A 16,517-nucleotide genomic window follows, 5' to 3' on the forward strand; every position below is an offset into this window, starting at 1 on the left:
TTTGGCCGCCCTGGGGGGATTGGTTGGCCGGCCATGTGGGCCCAGCCCCCTGCTCTGCTCCGCCCCTCGGCCCCTCCCTCCTCCCTCCCTCGCAGGCTGGGAGAGCTCTCCTGGCTGGCCCTGAGCGTCGGGACGGACTGAGCCGCGGCTACGACCAGAGCGCTGCCCCGAGGAGGAACGCCCTAAAGAGGAGGGGAGGGAAGAGAGAGAAAGAGAGAGAGGGAGAGACTGAAGAGAGGAGAGGAGAGCCAGCCAGCCGGGCGGCCGGAGGCGGGGAAGAGAGGGAGAGAGGGAGAGAGGGAACGCAAGAGAGAGACAGGGAGTGAAAGCAAACCAGGGGCTGAGAGAGGGGCGCGCTCACTTCTCCAAGTGCCAACTTTCCCTGGAGAGAGTGTGTAGGGGTGCGGACCTTCCTCTGGGGAGAAAGCCAGCACAACTTGAGATTGGAGAGAAACGGGTTTGCTCCCTTTCCCTCCCCCTTGATTCTGCCCCCTCTCCCCCCAATAAAGAGGGGGAAAAAACCACCCTCTTTACAACCCAATCTGTCCCCATTCCCTGGCACCATGAAGGCGGCGGTCGATCTCAAACCTACTCTCACCATCATCAAGACAGAGAAAGTGGACCTGGAGCTTCTCCCTTCCCCTGGTGAGTGGTGACTGGCTAGGCCCCCATATGTTTCTGGCTTCAGCCAGGAGAGGTAGGGGAGCCTCTTTGCATGTCTGTCCATACTTTTTAGCCTTTACCTCACCAATCTTAACCCCACTCCTTTCCAGCCTTCCTCTCACTTCCACTCCATGTGTTTCTGCAGAACCTGGGATGCTGATCTCAGGGACAGGGAGGAGAAGAAAGATGGTTGGTGGGCTTTGGACCCAGTACCTCTCCCCAGGGACATTTATTTTCACAGCTGTGTGTGTGAGAGAGTGTGTGTGTGAAAAAGAAGGGGGGGCATTCTTACATGATCACCCCCCCCCCCATCCCTATTTAGTGCTCCGGAAGTATGCCCTTGTTCCTTAAACTTTTGTGAGAAATGGAATCTGTAGCAGGGTTTAGGTCTTTTCTGACATTGCCCATTGGGGGAAAACAGGATGGTGGAGGGGCTACCTTTGAAGGCCCTAGGGAATAGGGCAGAAAGACAATCTGGCCCACTTGAAAGAAAAATTCAGATTTTCCCTAGCCTTCAGGATGGCCTATGTCACATCTCTATCCTATGTAGCTACTTTTCCCCCACTTTCTTTTTCCTTTTGGAATGAGATGGGAGGAACTTTTGAAAGAATTCTGACCTCTCACTTGAGGTCACACATTTTTACCAACTCTCCTAATCCATCACCTAATTTTTTGTCCCTCGAAAGCCTTCCTGGCACCAAATATGTTACAGCTACTGGGACTAAAAATCCATTGGAGAAAGAGGGGAACAAATAAAAGAGGCTGATTTGGGGTCTTTGCCTTGATGCTGTCCAACTTTTTGCTTTGTAAACTATTTGAAATAGAGTGGGGGAGGAGAGAATTTAATTTTCTCTTGGACATGTAAGTTTTGGTACTCAACGGTTTTTAACTAACTACATCCCATTCCTGAACTTCTAGAAAGCACAGTTTTAGAAAAGAAAATACTTTCTTTGAAGGAACCATATCACTTGGGGGAGGTGAGTGGTTTGGGAGTAGGAAGAGGAAAAAAAATGAGATGATGCTTTTTTGAAAAAAAAAATTGATTGCAAAAACATGCTGTTCTGATGTTTTGAATTGTCAGAAATAAACTGAGCTACTCACTGGTCTTTGTAGATTACATTTCTTTCTTTTGTTTTTAAGAAAAGTGTTGCTATTTCTCTAGATTTAAGCTTGTAACCCCAAAACAAATGGATTTAACTGTGACTTTTTTATGTAGAGATTTCCCCAAGAAATAAGAAAATGTCCAGTATTCAATGTGAGGAGGCATACTGACAATAACTGTACTGAGATTAACTAAAATAGGGAAAGCACTTTCATATAGGCACAATTGAAAAGTGAAGTATCTTTGATAGCTGCATTTTTTCTTAGTTATCAAATTTTGAGGGAGCTAGAATAGGTTTGACTAGTGCCAATTGATATAAATGACAGAGTACAAGGTGAAATGACAGATGACAGCCCAAGTACAAACCCTTATAATTGATGTGTTTGTGTGTGAAAGAGAGAAAGGGACAGTCAGAAAGACAGAGACAGAGACAGAGACAGAGAAAGGCAAGGCAGGCAAGGAGAGAGAGATAAGAGAAAGAGACAGAGAAGGGGAGGGAGTAAGAGACAAAGAGAGGGAGGGAAAAAGAGAAAAAGAGAGATGGAGAAGAGGAGACTGAGAGATAGATATAGAACAAGAGTTGAAACAGTATAGGTAAAAAAGGGGTATATTAATGTAGTCTATTATAGGTATCAGGAATGGAAATGGTCAGCAAATACCACATTTAGGGGAAAGAGCTGAAAAAAAAATTTTCAGGATCTTAATTACAAGTATTAAATATATTTGTGTTAGCATTAATAAATATAAATATTAAACATTATAATGTGATACATTATGCAATAGCTGATACATTATACAATAGCTGAAATTGGGGTGGGGTGAAGAGCTATTATTTCTTCTACTGCCATTATGATAATCTTAAGCAAATAATAATAATAATAATCTCTTTATCCTCAGTCTCCCCACCTATAAAATAGGGCCAATAAAATGCTTCTTGATTTATGGGGATGAAATAAAAGACATCTTTGAATAACCACAGGTCAAATTCCATTATATTGTATCAATAATAATGACAATTTCTCACAAGAAGATTACCAAGTTGCAGCCTTACTTATTTCAAACAATATTCTATGCAGCAAAATTCTACCAAAATTTGATTTGGATATCTCTTTGAAATTTATCATAATGGGATTTGATTTCTATTCATCTTTTGCATAAATGTGCAACAGAACGTTATCCTTAAAATAACAATTATTTATACTTAAATGGTAACTTCCATTTTGGAACCTTAGAATGGCTTCTTTGATGAACATTGCCCTCCTACCACAGAGAAGTAAATAGAGGCATAGAAAAGGTAAATCACTTACCCAAGGTCACTCAATGAATGAGTAGCAAATGTGGAAGAGCACATGATTCCTGAGTTCCTGATGCTTAGCTCTAACTATTCCCTATGCTGCCACTACAGGTTCCTAGCATTAGTTCCACAGCTGAGAGGGTCCCTCAGTTAAAGGGACTTTAACTGAGATTTGGTCTTCCAAGTGCAAATACTGGAAGAAATGTGGGTTGTGAATGCCTGTCTGTTTTGTGTTGGGTGTGTGTGTTGGCAATGGGGGTTTGGGGGGTGGGGAAGAGGCACTGCATGAGCAAGGATTTGCTTTGCCCATCAGACCATATAGGACTTTGGTTTAAAGTTTAACTTCTCTTCTCACAGAAGTGGCAGGGCTAGACAGGCCTCTTTGTATCCACAGCAGTGGTTTAAATATTTATCAGAACAACTTCTTGTATCATTGCTTCTCTTAGGTTTGGAGGTATATCGACTTTGAAGCTTTATCTGTTTTAATTTCAGTGAGAATTGTCCTGGAATACATTAATACATGAAGATAGATGGTATGGTGAAAACTGGGTACTGAGATTAGTCAGAAGGTCTGAGTTCTGTTCCTGACTTCTCTTCTGGAATCTAACCCCGTATCAATAACAAACATCCTTTATTCACTCTTCTGGTGCCTCAACTTCTCATCTGTATTTCATCCTCAGAATTTTCAAGGATTTAAAGTATAAATTCCAAGTATAATTCCTAATAGTGATAAATTTGGATCTTTTATTTTCTCCCTTCAGATTGCAACACCCCAGTTGTGAACTTTTCAGGGACTGACTTCATGTCAGGAAAAGGAGATGCTTCCTTTAAGTTTGCATCTAGATCCTCTTTAGTATGATTACTATAAAAGTATACTAAGGATAATAATCAGAAATAAGCTTCTGGGATATTTCATGCTACCTTTCCTTCCTCTTCTCCAACCCTCTCCACTTTGTCCAGTTACATTTTTTAAAACTCTTATCTTCTTCCTCAGAATCAACTTAGTGTTTATTCCAAGGCAGAAGAATGGTAAGGGCTAGACAATTGGGGTTAAATGACTTGCTGAAGGTCACACAGGTAGGAAGTGTCTGAGATTACATTTGAACCCAGGACCTCCTGTCTCCAGGCCCAATGCTCTATTTTCTGAGCCACTTAGCTTCCACTTCAAGTTACTTGCTTGGTGAGATGAATATAGCACTTTAAGAAGAGCTTGAGCTCTAATTTTAGACTTTTGAGTTATTTTACTTATCTTAAAAATGAATAAAAGAGATAAACTCAATTGAAAATTTCTTCTTTTTTTTGTCTTTTTCTTTCTCCTTTTCTCTCTCCCTCTCTCTCTTCCTCTTCTCTCCTCTCCTCCTTCTCCTTCTCCTCTCCTCTCTTCTTCTCTTCTCCTCTCTATGACTGGCTACCTAAACCTTCTTAGTCTTTATCTTTCTCTGGAGATGGACAGCAAAGATAGTCAATCAGTCTCAACAAGATGTCACCTTGCTTTCTTTGGTAACAAACCAAATCCATAGAAATTAGATGGTGACACTTCACCTGTTTCATCAGAGGCTACTGGTGGAGTAATGCAGTGAAAACACTGGTCCTGGAGTCAGTAACACTCTGGGTTTGAGTACCAGCTTCTTACTAGTTTTATGACCTTGGGCAAGTCACTTAATATTTTTGAATCTTTGTCTATTAAATACCAACACCTACTTCACATGAGAAAAGTGCTTTATAAGCCCCATAAAACCCTATAAAGGAGAATTGTTACTAATAACATCTTGAGTTTAAAGCTTTGTGCTTGGTATTGGGAGAAATGTAAAGCTTAGATGAGACAAAGTTTATCATGTTGCTTATTTTCCACTAGTAGAAGATACAAACATAGGTAAATATAAAGCACAAATTTATGTGATGAGTTCCTTAGAATTACAAAGTGCTAAGTGAAGTCTGAAGGGGTTCTTGGTTATTGGCAGACTGTCAGGGAAGGTTTGTTCAAACAGGTGGCATTTGACTTGAGCTCTTCAGATAGGCAGGAATTCAACAGAATGCCTGGTATTCGTATTTCTTGAAGGGTGAAAAACTCTGGGAATGGTTGTTCTTTGTATAGGACCTCATTAATTGTCTCTTCTTCCCACATCTCTTCTATTTCAGAGGTGTCAAAGGGGATAGAGTCCTGAACCTGGAATCTGGAAAACTTGGGTTCAATCTGACTTCAACACTAACTAGCTGTGTGATTCTGACCAAGTTACTTGACCTCTCTTTGCCTCAGTTTCCTTGCCTGGAAAATGAGGATAATAATAACACCTTCCTTCCTGAGTTATTGTGAGGATAAAATGAGACAATGTTTATGAAGTGCTCTGCATTATATAAATGCTGCTGTTATTATTATTATTATTATATTTTTATAGATGGTTCCATTTCAAAGGGTGGGGAAGAATAGAAATGCCATGGTGACCATTTTTTGCTTAACTCTTGGTGACTTGATTCACTGTCCTATGGAACTTTAGTTTTTTTCATTTACCTGATTAAATGCTGTAAACCAGAGAGACAGAGACAGAGAAACAGAGAGAACCTCAGCTATACTTTAAGATGGTTTCATCATTATGCTTAAAAGGCTACCTGAGCTAGGTTCATTATTCCCAGCAGGTCATTGCCTGAGCAAGGCAAGAAATAGCTAAACTAGGCTATTTGGGTTTCATAAGGTTGAGAAATGCACCATGTCCAGTTATTATAAAGCATCTCATTTTATTTATTTATTTGGTTGGCAGAACTTGCATTCCTGGCATTTTTGGTTGGTTTGTATTGCTGTTTTTTGTCTATGTAAGTTTTTTCCCCTGCCTTTAAAGAGGCCAGACCACCCCTGCAGAAGCATCATATCCCACCAGGAAACAAACCAAGCCCCTTGGTCAGACAACCAGAGTCCACCCAGACCCCCTCCTCTGTCTGCTTCTTCTCTTGCCAACCCCCATGCCTCCCCAGCAGTTTTCTCACTACCCTATCAATCTCCCACCCCCCTTAGCCCCCTAAACTAGAGGGGCAGTGGAGGTGAGTGAGCGTTGCTGCTTTCTTTATGACAGAAGTTAGAGAGGCAGGGAGTCTCTGTTACTTCACAGGTCCCAGGTAAATTCACTGTGGCTATAGTTATTGCATAGTTGCTGAGGGTCCTTTAATTTGGCATACAAGTCATCTAGGCAATTTTTTCCCTTTTATACTGCTTAAATGATAGTTAAATTTTTATTGCACACATTCTGAGTGTATTGTACAGCCGAGCTGGGCTTACTTAGCTTTTAAGATAGATGTCTCCTTATCAGTCAGGCAAAGTAGCCATTGCCTTGTGGAGATGGCTCCTGGACCCTTACATTTAGGATATTGTGTTTGTACAGATAGGTTCCAGACATGTTGCATAAATGCATAATAGGACATATAGGGACCAATAAAATTCTTTTAAAAATTATTTTGAACTTAACAACTTAACCCCCTAGGAGGGTATCTCCCTTCTTATTTATGAGAGGCAGGAAGTCTTGGACATATACTCTAAACAGATGGGTTACCTTAATCTCAGCCATTCTGAAAACCAGTATTGGGAGGAGCAGTAACAGGGAAGGAGGTAATGATGCCTGCTTGGTGCTGCAAGGGATTAGGGAATGTGTAGGAATTCCCTGCCATCCTAAATGCTTCCTGTGACAGCGTGGCCCCATTTAGCCAACCTTGATTTCCTTATTATTACTCGAGTGTTGCTGAAGGCTTGGTGAAGTGACCTGTTCCTTGTGCTGTACCAGAGCTGTGGAAACCAGATGTGTTGCATTAGGAAGACACTTAAAAGTCCAAGCAGCACTTCCCTGGGATCACAAGGCAGGGAACCAGTGCTCGTGTTCTCTCAATGACTTCCAGCTGCAGTTTGCTGTTTCACAGGTGGGGAGGTGATGCCGTGCACTTCCAGGGCTGTGTGCAAATGTCTCCTGAGGCTTCAGAGCCTTCACATTCTGACGTTCCTCAATGTAGATTCAAACATGTACAATCGGTCAAGAGAGACTTTTGGATGGTGGGAGAAGTAGAACAGTTTCTTCATCTTTTTCCTCAAGAGATGACCTTTTGTTCCCTTCTAAAAATTGTGTCCCTCTTAGAATTTGTGGGAGGGATGTATGTAGCTGTTTTTGCTGTTTCACTCTGTCGTTTTTTTTTTTTCTGACAATTAGGCTTAAAAATATCTGTATCATCTATAAAGGCAAATTCTTGGGGTTAAGATAGCATTAGTTGAAAAGGGGAAGTCCCTCAATACTTATTTTGCTAGCAGCAACTGACAGTTATATGTATTGCCAACATTGATGACATGCTTTAAGTTTTGCAAAAATTTGTGTTTGAGCCTTATAATACTCTGTCCCCATTATACAAATGAAGAAACTGTGGAACTGAGAGACTAATTACTTGTCCATAGTACTAGAGCTAATAATTGTTAGTTATTGCATTTATTATGTCTCCCCAATGTAATATAAGCTGAAAAAGGGTGTTTTCTTTTCTTTCTTCTTTTTTTTTTTATCTTTGTAGCCCCAACACTTAACAAAGTACCTGGAACATAGTAGGTGCATGCTTATCGATTGCTTGGGAGTCCAAACTAAGCTTTCTTGACTCCATGTTACCTTGCTGTTCTGTAGGTAATTGAGCATGTACAAGGATCTAGGCATGTCACAGAAAATGCATAAAAGGAAATGCATAATAAGACATATAAGAATCAGTTAAACACTTTAAAAAGTTATTCCAAACTTAACAAACACCAAATAAAATAGGTGTTAAATAAAATATGCTTAGTAGAACAGAAACAAATTATACTTAGAATTATATATCTCTTTTATAAATAGTTTGTTTCTCTTTTCAAGGGTATAATACATTCAATCTCTAGCTTTCAAAACTACCCTACTTGTTTGTACTTTTTTCTGATTTCCTTCTTTCTATTGTCTTCATTAAAAAAGATGCTTCAGTCAGCTACCTTATCCTGCTCTCCTTTCATCCTTCTGTCTTCAACCACCACTAGCAATAAAGAGAAAAGAAAGTCAAACATAGGGGCCAATAGAACAAAATACAAATTACTTAACTCTTTTCATTGGTACCTTGATTTTAGAGACAAGTTCTGGCCTCTTATGTTTAAATCCAGAAGGGATCTAAAACCACCTAGCCTAATCCTCCCATTTTATAGTTGATGAAACCGAGGCCTAGGATAGTTAAGTGGCTTGCTCCTGGTGACACAGGGAGTATCAGAGGCAAGACTTGAATCCAGGGTTCTAACTCTAGAATTGGTGCAATTTCCCCAGTAACATGGCATCTCCTTTTCTGAGCCTTTTTTTCCACAACTTGATGAGAAAATTCTAATTCTAGGACAATTTGACTAAGTACTGGTAGAAAACGTTTACATTATCATTTCCATCTTAAATTTCCAAATAGTTATAAATCTTATGGCCTATTCAAATCATTACGAGAAAGATGGTTAATCTCTAGGCTCCCAAAGGACTTGTGGCTCTGTTTCATTCACCAGAGATGGGGGAATCCCCAAGAGGACCAATATTTGTATCCATGCCCATCTAGGTCAATTGGCTATATTTCCTACCTTCTGGGATAAAAAAGACCATTCCCAAATTTAGAAATTTTCCTTGCAATGGTTCCCTAATCATCTTTTCATTTTTCATTTTGGGTAAAAATAAATTCCCTTTAAAAACACACCAGGGGACTTTCCAAGTTGGATTTTTGTCCTTAGAGAAGGGCACAAAGGTGATGATATCGACCACTTTGCCTATGCTTATGACTAAATGCTATGCTATTTTCTAAAATCATTGTGTAATCCCTAATCTTCATGCAGTAAAAAAAATTATCTGCAGTAAGGTTGAAGCAGTTCCAGTTTAATTGGAGAGGGGCCATGCTTACAGCCTAACTCAAAATATTGCTGTTTAAACAATAAATATTTATTGATTTCTTGGCCCATTCCTACATTTTTCCCAGGTACTTTCCAATTTTTTCTACTTGGGTTCGAAGCTCATCACTTAACAACCCAAATGGGAGTTACTGCTGCTCTCTTAAACCTCCTCCAGTTATTCTTTTCTGTAGCATTTCATTCTAAGGCTAAGAATTGTGAAATACTGTCTTGGATGTTGCTTCTAGGCCCATAGCAGCATTATTAACTTTTGGGTTATTGGTTTTAGATCTTGGTGAACCACTGTTCTAACTTGGGAACTTCTCACCCTTGGCTTCTGTTCTGTTTGGTCCATATAGGCAAGGTCGAGATGCTGACAGTTGAAATAAGAGGGTGGTTCCTCCTCTCTCTCTCCCCCACTCTCTGATCGTGAGTTATATTTTTAAGTGTACTTGCAGTTCAATATAATATCTATCAGCACCTGAATACATGTTTTTAAAAAAGAAACGGCTGAAAATTAACCTCAAGAAAGTTCACTTCAAGCATTTGAAACCTTGGCAGCTTTGTAGAGCTGTGCAAAACCGTTGATATTTACTCTGCAAGTTTCTGTGGGTGAACAGTAAACTCTTTGCATGCCTTGTGTGTGAAAATGAAGAGTGTTGAGTAAGGGGAAATAAAATTATTACATTAGTGAAGGCAACTAGATTTTTTTTTCCTTTTCTCACAGTTATGGTGAACACTGAAGGAATGTCACTTCTAGGAGTATAGAAAGAACTTTGTATATATATTTTTTAAAGATGGAAAGATCATCAGTTACTGTCCTCCACTACTTTTTCTTTTTAGTGTAAATTGGAAATATTTGGAAGCAGGATTGCAAGATTTCAAATCTGAGTTTGTGGACAGTCTCTGGGAACTAAGCACCACACTTGCTTTTGAGTTCTAATATTAGCTGACCAAGTGGATATTTGGATAGTAAATGATTTAAATGTCCTTGTCTATAGTATCCCCTCCTCTGACCCTGACCATACGGAAGTGTGTGGTCAGGAAAATTGATAAGACACGGTCCTTGTTCTCCAGGTGTTTCCATTGCCAAAAATATATCAAAAGCCAGGGGTGGGGTATCTATGGAGACATTGTTGAAATTTAGGAAAAACAAATGTGGGTACAGAATGTTTATATTTTATGAATTCAGGGTTGGTTTGCTTCTCACCTCCTCACTCCCACCTCTGATGTGTGATTGTTCAGACTACTTTAAGGGGGGACAGTTTCATAGAAGAAACAAGATTTTTCCAGGGAGCTTTTGAAAGAGGTTAGTTGGCAGAGAAGGGAAAGGGAGGGAGTCATGTGGTAAGAATGCTTTCAGTTAAGGGGTTTGACTAAATGATCTCTTAGGTCTCTCCCACTTCTAGCATTCCATGATGATAAATAAGTATGGGATATAATTCAGCAGTGGTGAAGGTTTTCTTCATGTCCCATCCAAAATCTCATCTACGAAAAGCCTTTTCTGGTCCCCCTTAATGCTAGTGACTTCCCTCTGTTCATTATCTCTAATTTATCTTGTGTACACCTTGTTTGTTCATATTCGTTAGCATATTCTTTCTTTCATTAGTCTGTGGGCTCCTTGAGAACAGGGAATCTCTTTTGCCTTTCCTTTTAACTTCAGTGCTTAGCATGGTTCTTGGCATGAAGAAGGAGCAAAAGAAATGCTTATTGAACAACTGATCGACTATACTTACAGAGAGTGAATAGATAGGGGAAAACAGGATTAGAAGGGAGATGAAGGAGCTGCCCAGCACAGAAGTGTGGAGACTCTTCAAGGTAAGGATGAGTTCAATCTTTATTAGGAGGACAGTTGAGGAAAATTTAAAAGAGTGAGTAACATTGTTGAATCAGAAGACACAAAAGAATTTTAAGCTTATTTTTCAGATTATCGGAATGACCACTTACTTGGTAGAACACCATTCATTTTGGTGAATGGTATCAAGGCACAAATGGGGAAATGCACCTTGGATAAGGAAACAGAAACTCTCCTAATTGTTATATATGTACTGTGCAATGCCTGCATTATTAGGTGGCCACATTCAACATTTCCCTTTTTAGCTTTTGGGAGAAAATAGTGAATTGTTATTGGATTTATAAAAAGGAAAAAAAAAACCCAGTCAATCATCTCATGTGATTTTGTGAGAAAAGGCTTATATGCAATTGACTCTTGTTATTTAAAGATACATATTTCCATTTATCTAATTTAGAATTTAACTTAACACAATAGGATTATAGGAACATAGACTTAAAAGCTGAGAGGATCATGAAGTTGTTTAGTGCAGCCTCCTCATTTTGTGTATTTGAGGAAACTAAGGTTCAGAGAAGTTAAAATTGTCTGAGGAAACTAAGGTTCAGAGAAGTTAAAATTGTCTCGACCAATATCTAACGGGTAATAAATGGCAAAGAATGGATTTGAACCTGACCTTTAACTGAAAATCCAATGGCCCTGCACTACATGATGCTTAATAACTCTTTCCTTTATAAGTAAACACAATACAGTCATGTTCCAAGAACTTTCTGTGCCCCTAAATAGTAAATGCATGATACTATTATATTGTACATCATAGTCAAGTTGTTTTTCTAGGATTTAAGGAAACAGAATCAAATAGAATTTTTCTCCCTGATTATTAATTTGGTGACATGTATATGTTAGAATTGACTAAGTTCAGAAAAATATTTAATTGTGTGATTAAGATAGAGCCTCTCATTAATATTTTATTTACATTTATTTATATTCCATGGAATGCTACAGGCCTTTCCTTCCTTCCTTCCTTCCTTCCTCTGTCCCTGTCTCTCCTCCTCTCTCTCTCCCCTTCTCCTTTTTTCTTTCCTACATGTATTTCTAAACTGGATACTAATTAACTAACTTAGGAGGGGAATATCTCCTATCTATTTGCATAATTCTACAGAATCGATAGTGATGTATTTATTGAGACATTTCCCAGGCTTTTGTATACTTTTAACCTTTATAGTAATGCTATGATACAAATATACTCTTCCCATAGGGTTATGGGAAAACAGATTGAAAGTTGGAAGAAATTCTCAGTATCATCCAACCCAACTCTTTTGTTTTACAGGTAGGAAAACTAAGAAGGTTCCCTTTTTAGTAAGAGGTTAAGGGAAATGTTCCCTCAGGATGTTCCTTACAGATCCCCTCCAACAACTTTGGCTTATCAGCCTGATAACAGAGAATCTTATAAGGATGATCTGTGAGTGATTGTCATCTTCTCTCCTCTTTCTCTGTGCCCCCATCTTCAACCTTCTAAGGATCTTGAAGTAAGAAATAAGTGGAGACTTAGTGTACCAGCCTTGAAAGTTTGCAACCTCTGAAACAGAGAGAAAGGAAAAAATAGAGCTGCTGTCTTTTAAATAAAGATGCTGATATGAGTAGTGTAGTGTGTCTCTTCTGCTTCCCTGCCCATTTTCTCCCTCCCTCCTCCACCCCCCCCATGAAATTGCATCCTTTTTTTCCATAAGCCTTGGCCACAGTAGCTTTAGGCAATGGATTATTAGAAAGCTGAGCTTTTAAACTGAGGAGGAAACGACTCAGCTGCTGTGTCTGGTCTGGAGGAAGGAGCTCTAGTTTGGGGGTCCAGAAAGGTAATGTAGCCAACCCAGCTGCATGCTTAAGGCTGGCCATGTGATCTAGCTAATTAGCTTATTTCATGCAAGCTGTATCCCTCTCTATCCACAGCTCCATTCATAAACATCTCCCTCCTACAATGAGAATGCACTCTGGTCTAAACCATTCTTGCTGGCTGCTTCCTTTGAGAAGCCCAGTGAGTTGGGGGGACAGCGACTTGACCTATTTGCAGGATATACTTAGATCAGGCCTGTGCTGGCTAGTGTGGCAGTGGTCCTTTCCTTCAAAGAAGACTGGGGCTATCTGGGTTTCAACTTGGTTGGGGGAGTTACTGTGTGATGTGCACAGATAACATAGCTTTCCATAAGGGCTGTCTACTGCTGTGGCCTATGCAGGACTGTGGTAGGATTTTGTTTGACTGTGGGGAGAGACGAAGCAGTACCTTTTCCCTTTAGAAGTATGAGGTCCCTGAAAGTTTAACTTTAAGCTGTGCCAGTGTGGTAGGGGAGCAGGGAAAGCTGACCTCAAAAACAAGTTGTATTTTTGAGAAGCAGTGTATGGTAGAGGTCAGAGAGGGCTGTTCTTAAGAGTTAAATCAAGTGGGTTTAACTTCTTCCTTGGATATTTACTAGCTGTGTGACCTGGGACAACTTATTACAGCTTTAGTTTCTTCTTTTGTAAAATATGGTGTAATAGTACTTGTATTTTTTTGTTTGTCTAATCATTTTTTGGTCATGCCTGAGTTTTCCTGAATACTTTTGGGATTTTCTGGATAGAGATATCGGAGTGGTTTGCCATTTCCTTCTCCATATCACTTTACAGATGAGGAAACTGAGACATACAGGGTTAAGTAACTTGCCCAGGGTCACACAACTAGTAAGTGTCTGGATTTGAACTCTGGAAAATGAGTCTTTTTGTCTCCAGGCCAAGTCCTCTACTCCCTTTACCACCTAGCTGCCCCAACCTGGCACATAGTAAGTGCTTATAAATGTTGGTTGACATGGATGCCTAGTTGTCTAAAATCCACCAACAGAATTAAATTGAGGCAGCTAGGTAGCACAGTCAATAGATGGCCAGGCCTAGAATTGGGAGGACTTGGGCTTAAATCTAGCCTCAGACTCCTCCTCACTGCATGATCCTGGGTAAGTCACAACCCTTTGGCTAGCTCTTGCTCTTCTGCCTTAGAGTTGTTATTAAGACAGAAAGTAAAGATTAAAAAAAAAAAAGATTATACCCACAAGGTTAGTCAGTTAGGAGATACATTTTATTTCTTCCTCATCTCATTTAATGAAAACAACTAGGGTAGCTAGGTGGTACACTTTCTTTTAACATTATATGGTGACCTGATTGCACACATAGCTGCAAGAAGCCTGTAGTATTTCTGGTTGTCTCTTGCTTGGAGGCTTCATCTGAACAGCAGAGTCCTCTGGGTGGGGTATAGTATTTTGTAGATGCTACACAAAATTTAAATGTTATAAAATGTTTACAAAAGTAAGAGGAAGTTGCCAACCCTGTCTGGGCTGGCAAGTGGAAGTGGCTCCCTTCCAAGTGTGGGGGAGGAGAAGGGCTTTGGGTTTATTGGTTCTTCACTAAGAAATGAGTTGCCAGGTCATAACAGAATTCTTTGACCCTCTCCTTCATAATATATTTGGGGAAGTGACTTTGATAGCATTCTTTGCCAGAGATTATCTCTTTTTAATCTTCTTTCTGAGCTGTAACTGGGGCAAGATACCTAGGGCTTTGCCCTAGGATGATAAAATCTAGAGAGCAGTAGCAGCACTTGTAGCTCTTTTGTTGTTGTTCAGTCCTTTCTTTTTGTGACCCCCCATTAGGGTTTTCCTGGCAGAGATATTAGAGTGGCTTGCCATTTCCTTTTCCAATCCATTTTACAGATGAGTAAACTGAGGCAAAAAGAATTAAGTGACTTGCTTAGAATCACACTGCTAGTTAGTATCTGGAGCCAGATTTGAACTCAGCGAGGTTGAGTTTTCCTGACTCCATGTCTGGCATTCTAGCCACTGTGTCATTTAGTTACCCTTATAGTACGGTAGATAGAAATTTTGTAGTTCTCATTTGATCCTCACAATTATCTCAAGAGGTAGTTGCTATTATTATCAGAATTTTATAGATAGGGAAATTGAGGCTGAGAGAGAGGTTAAGTGATTTGCCAAGGATCACTGATTATCTGAGGTCAGGGAAGCAACATCTATATTTATTTATAGTTGTATAGAACAAGTACATACTATATATGGTCAGGAAAGACTTCATGCAAAAGATGGCACTTGAGCTAAACTTTAGCGCAAGTCAGGAATTCTAAGAAGTAGATATCTGATGGATGGAGGTGAGGAGGAAGCACATCCTAGGCATGGAGGATAGCTGATGTGTGTGCATTGGGGATGAATAGGGAGCTGGAGATTAGAGATGAAATAGTGTATGTGAGGAAAAGCAAGAACAATTTGGCTGGACCATTGAGTGCTGTGCTTAAAGCAGAATTACTTTATAGCAAGGCTGGAAAGTTGGGACCTGGTTGTTAAGGCTTTAAATGCCAAAAGGAGGATTTTGTTTGATCCTAGCAGCAGTAGGGAACTGCTGGAGTTTTTCATGAAGGGAAGTGATGAAATTTGAGATGGATAGAATGTGAGGTTCTAGTTCTTGGGATGTACTGTGAAATCTAATTGTAAGACATATTTTAGGTCCCATATTATCAAGGAAAGAAAAAATATTCACTATGCCTAAGAAAATCTACTTTCTGAATATGTAGTGTGGAGAGGAAGGAGCTTAAGTGGAGGAGAGAAAAAAAATTCCAAAATCAAATTCTGTCTTCTGTCAGAGTTGGTGGTTTGCCCTTCCCCCTCCCATTTTCCAGATTGAGAAATTGAAGAAAGTAGTTAGGAATTTTGCCTTTGCCTAATAGTTCTCCAAGAGGGAGTGTACACAAACAAGGACTCTTGATGCAAGAGGAATGTTTGAAAAAATATATAAACATAACACACAGAATGAATCAGCGTCTGCTTGATGGACTTAGAGTTAACCTCTAATTTAATTGGAGATTAAAAAAATATTCATCTATTTTTGGATTCTCAGAAGCTCCCCTTGGGGGCATGAACATATCACCCTATCCTTCCCTTCCCTCCTTGCTCTTATGCAGTGATTAGGTGGAATGACTTTGAAATTTTGAGCCAGTTTACACACTCTTTAGAGCCCTAGGCAATGGTCAATGAATGGAATACCTACTTTGAAAAAACAAAATCATATAATTAGACTCCTGAGCCAAAGACACATGGTTTCTATCAGCTGTGCTGCTTAGTTGGTTTGTTGTAGAGAGCGAATGATGAACAGAAATGAGTCAAAACTTCAATTGTCCATATCCTTCTCGCTTCCTAAGAAATGGCCATTTTATAACTTTTCCATGAACAGGCTTCTCCATGGCATGGCCTTTAGTATTTATGAAAGCTGATGTTATAAATACATCAGGCTGTTTTGAGATAAAGAGCAAAAAAAAAATCCATGTGAAACTTCTCACCTATCTCTTACACTAATTACCAAGAGGTACTTATTAAACATTTTACGTGTACCAGTCACTGGGGATACACAGACAAAAAAATGAATTGATTTTCACCCTCAAAGACCTAATATTTAATAAAGGGTATATAACATATACATTAAAAAGTATACGTTACATCAAATGACAAAGAACCCAGATTCCTAATGGAGAAATTACATTGTTACAGGAGGAAAGAGATAATAAAACCATTTTAGTGAGGCTCTCAACCTTCCCCTCTCAGAACTAAATAAATCCAACTAGAAAATAAACAAGAAAGAAGTTAAAGAGGTTTTATATATTTGTATATATACACATATCTGTACATACATATATAATATAACATACACAAATACATATATAACCTTAACTTCTTTCTACACATACATGTATGTTTGTTCTGTA

General features: G+C 39.4%; 1 protein-coding gene across 4 annotated transcripts in view; it reads left to right on the top strand.

Annotated features, from left to right (window-relative positions):
• ETS1 (ETS proto-oncogene 1, transcription factor) overlaps positions 1–16,517 on the top strand; it is a 182,295-nt gene that overhangs the window by 100,837 nt on the left and 64,941 nt on the right. For 3 of the 4 annotated variants that reach the window (XM_044668337.1, XM_044668338.1, XM_044668339.1), the window contains exon 1: positions 12–645. The exons of the other annotated variant lie outside the window; for it this stretch is intronic. In XM_044668337.1, coding sequence (XP_044524272.1) covers positions 564–645 — 82 coding nt within the window. In that variant the 5' untranslated portion in view covers positions 12–563. Of the gene's footprint in view, positions 1–11; positions 646–16,517 lie in introns of those variants that run through there. 4 annotated transcript variants of the gene reach the window in all.

This window comes from Gracilinanus agilis, chromosome 3 (genome assembly GCF_016433145.1).
Source record: "Gracilinanus agilis isolate LMUSP501 chromosome 3, AgileGrace, whole genome shotgun sequence".
NCBI lineage: Eukaryota > Metazoa > Chordata > Mammalia > Didelphimorphia > Didelphidae > Gracilinanus > Gracilinanus agilis.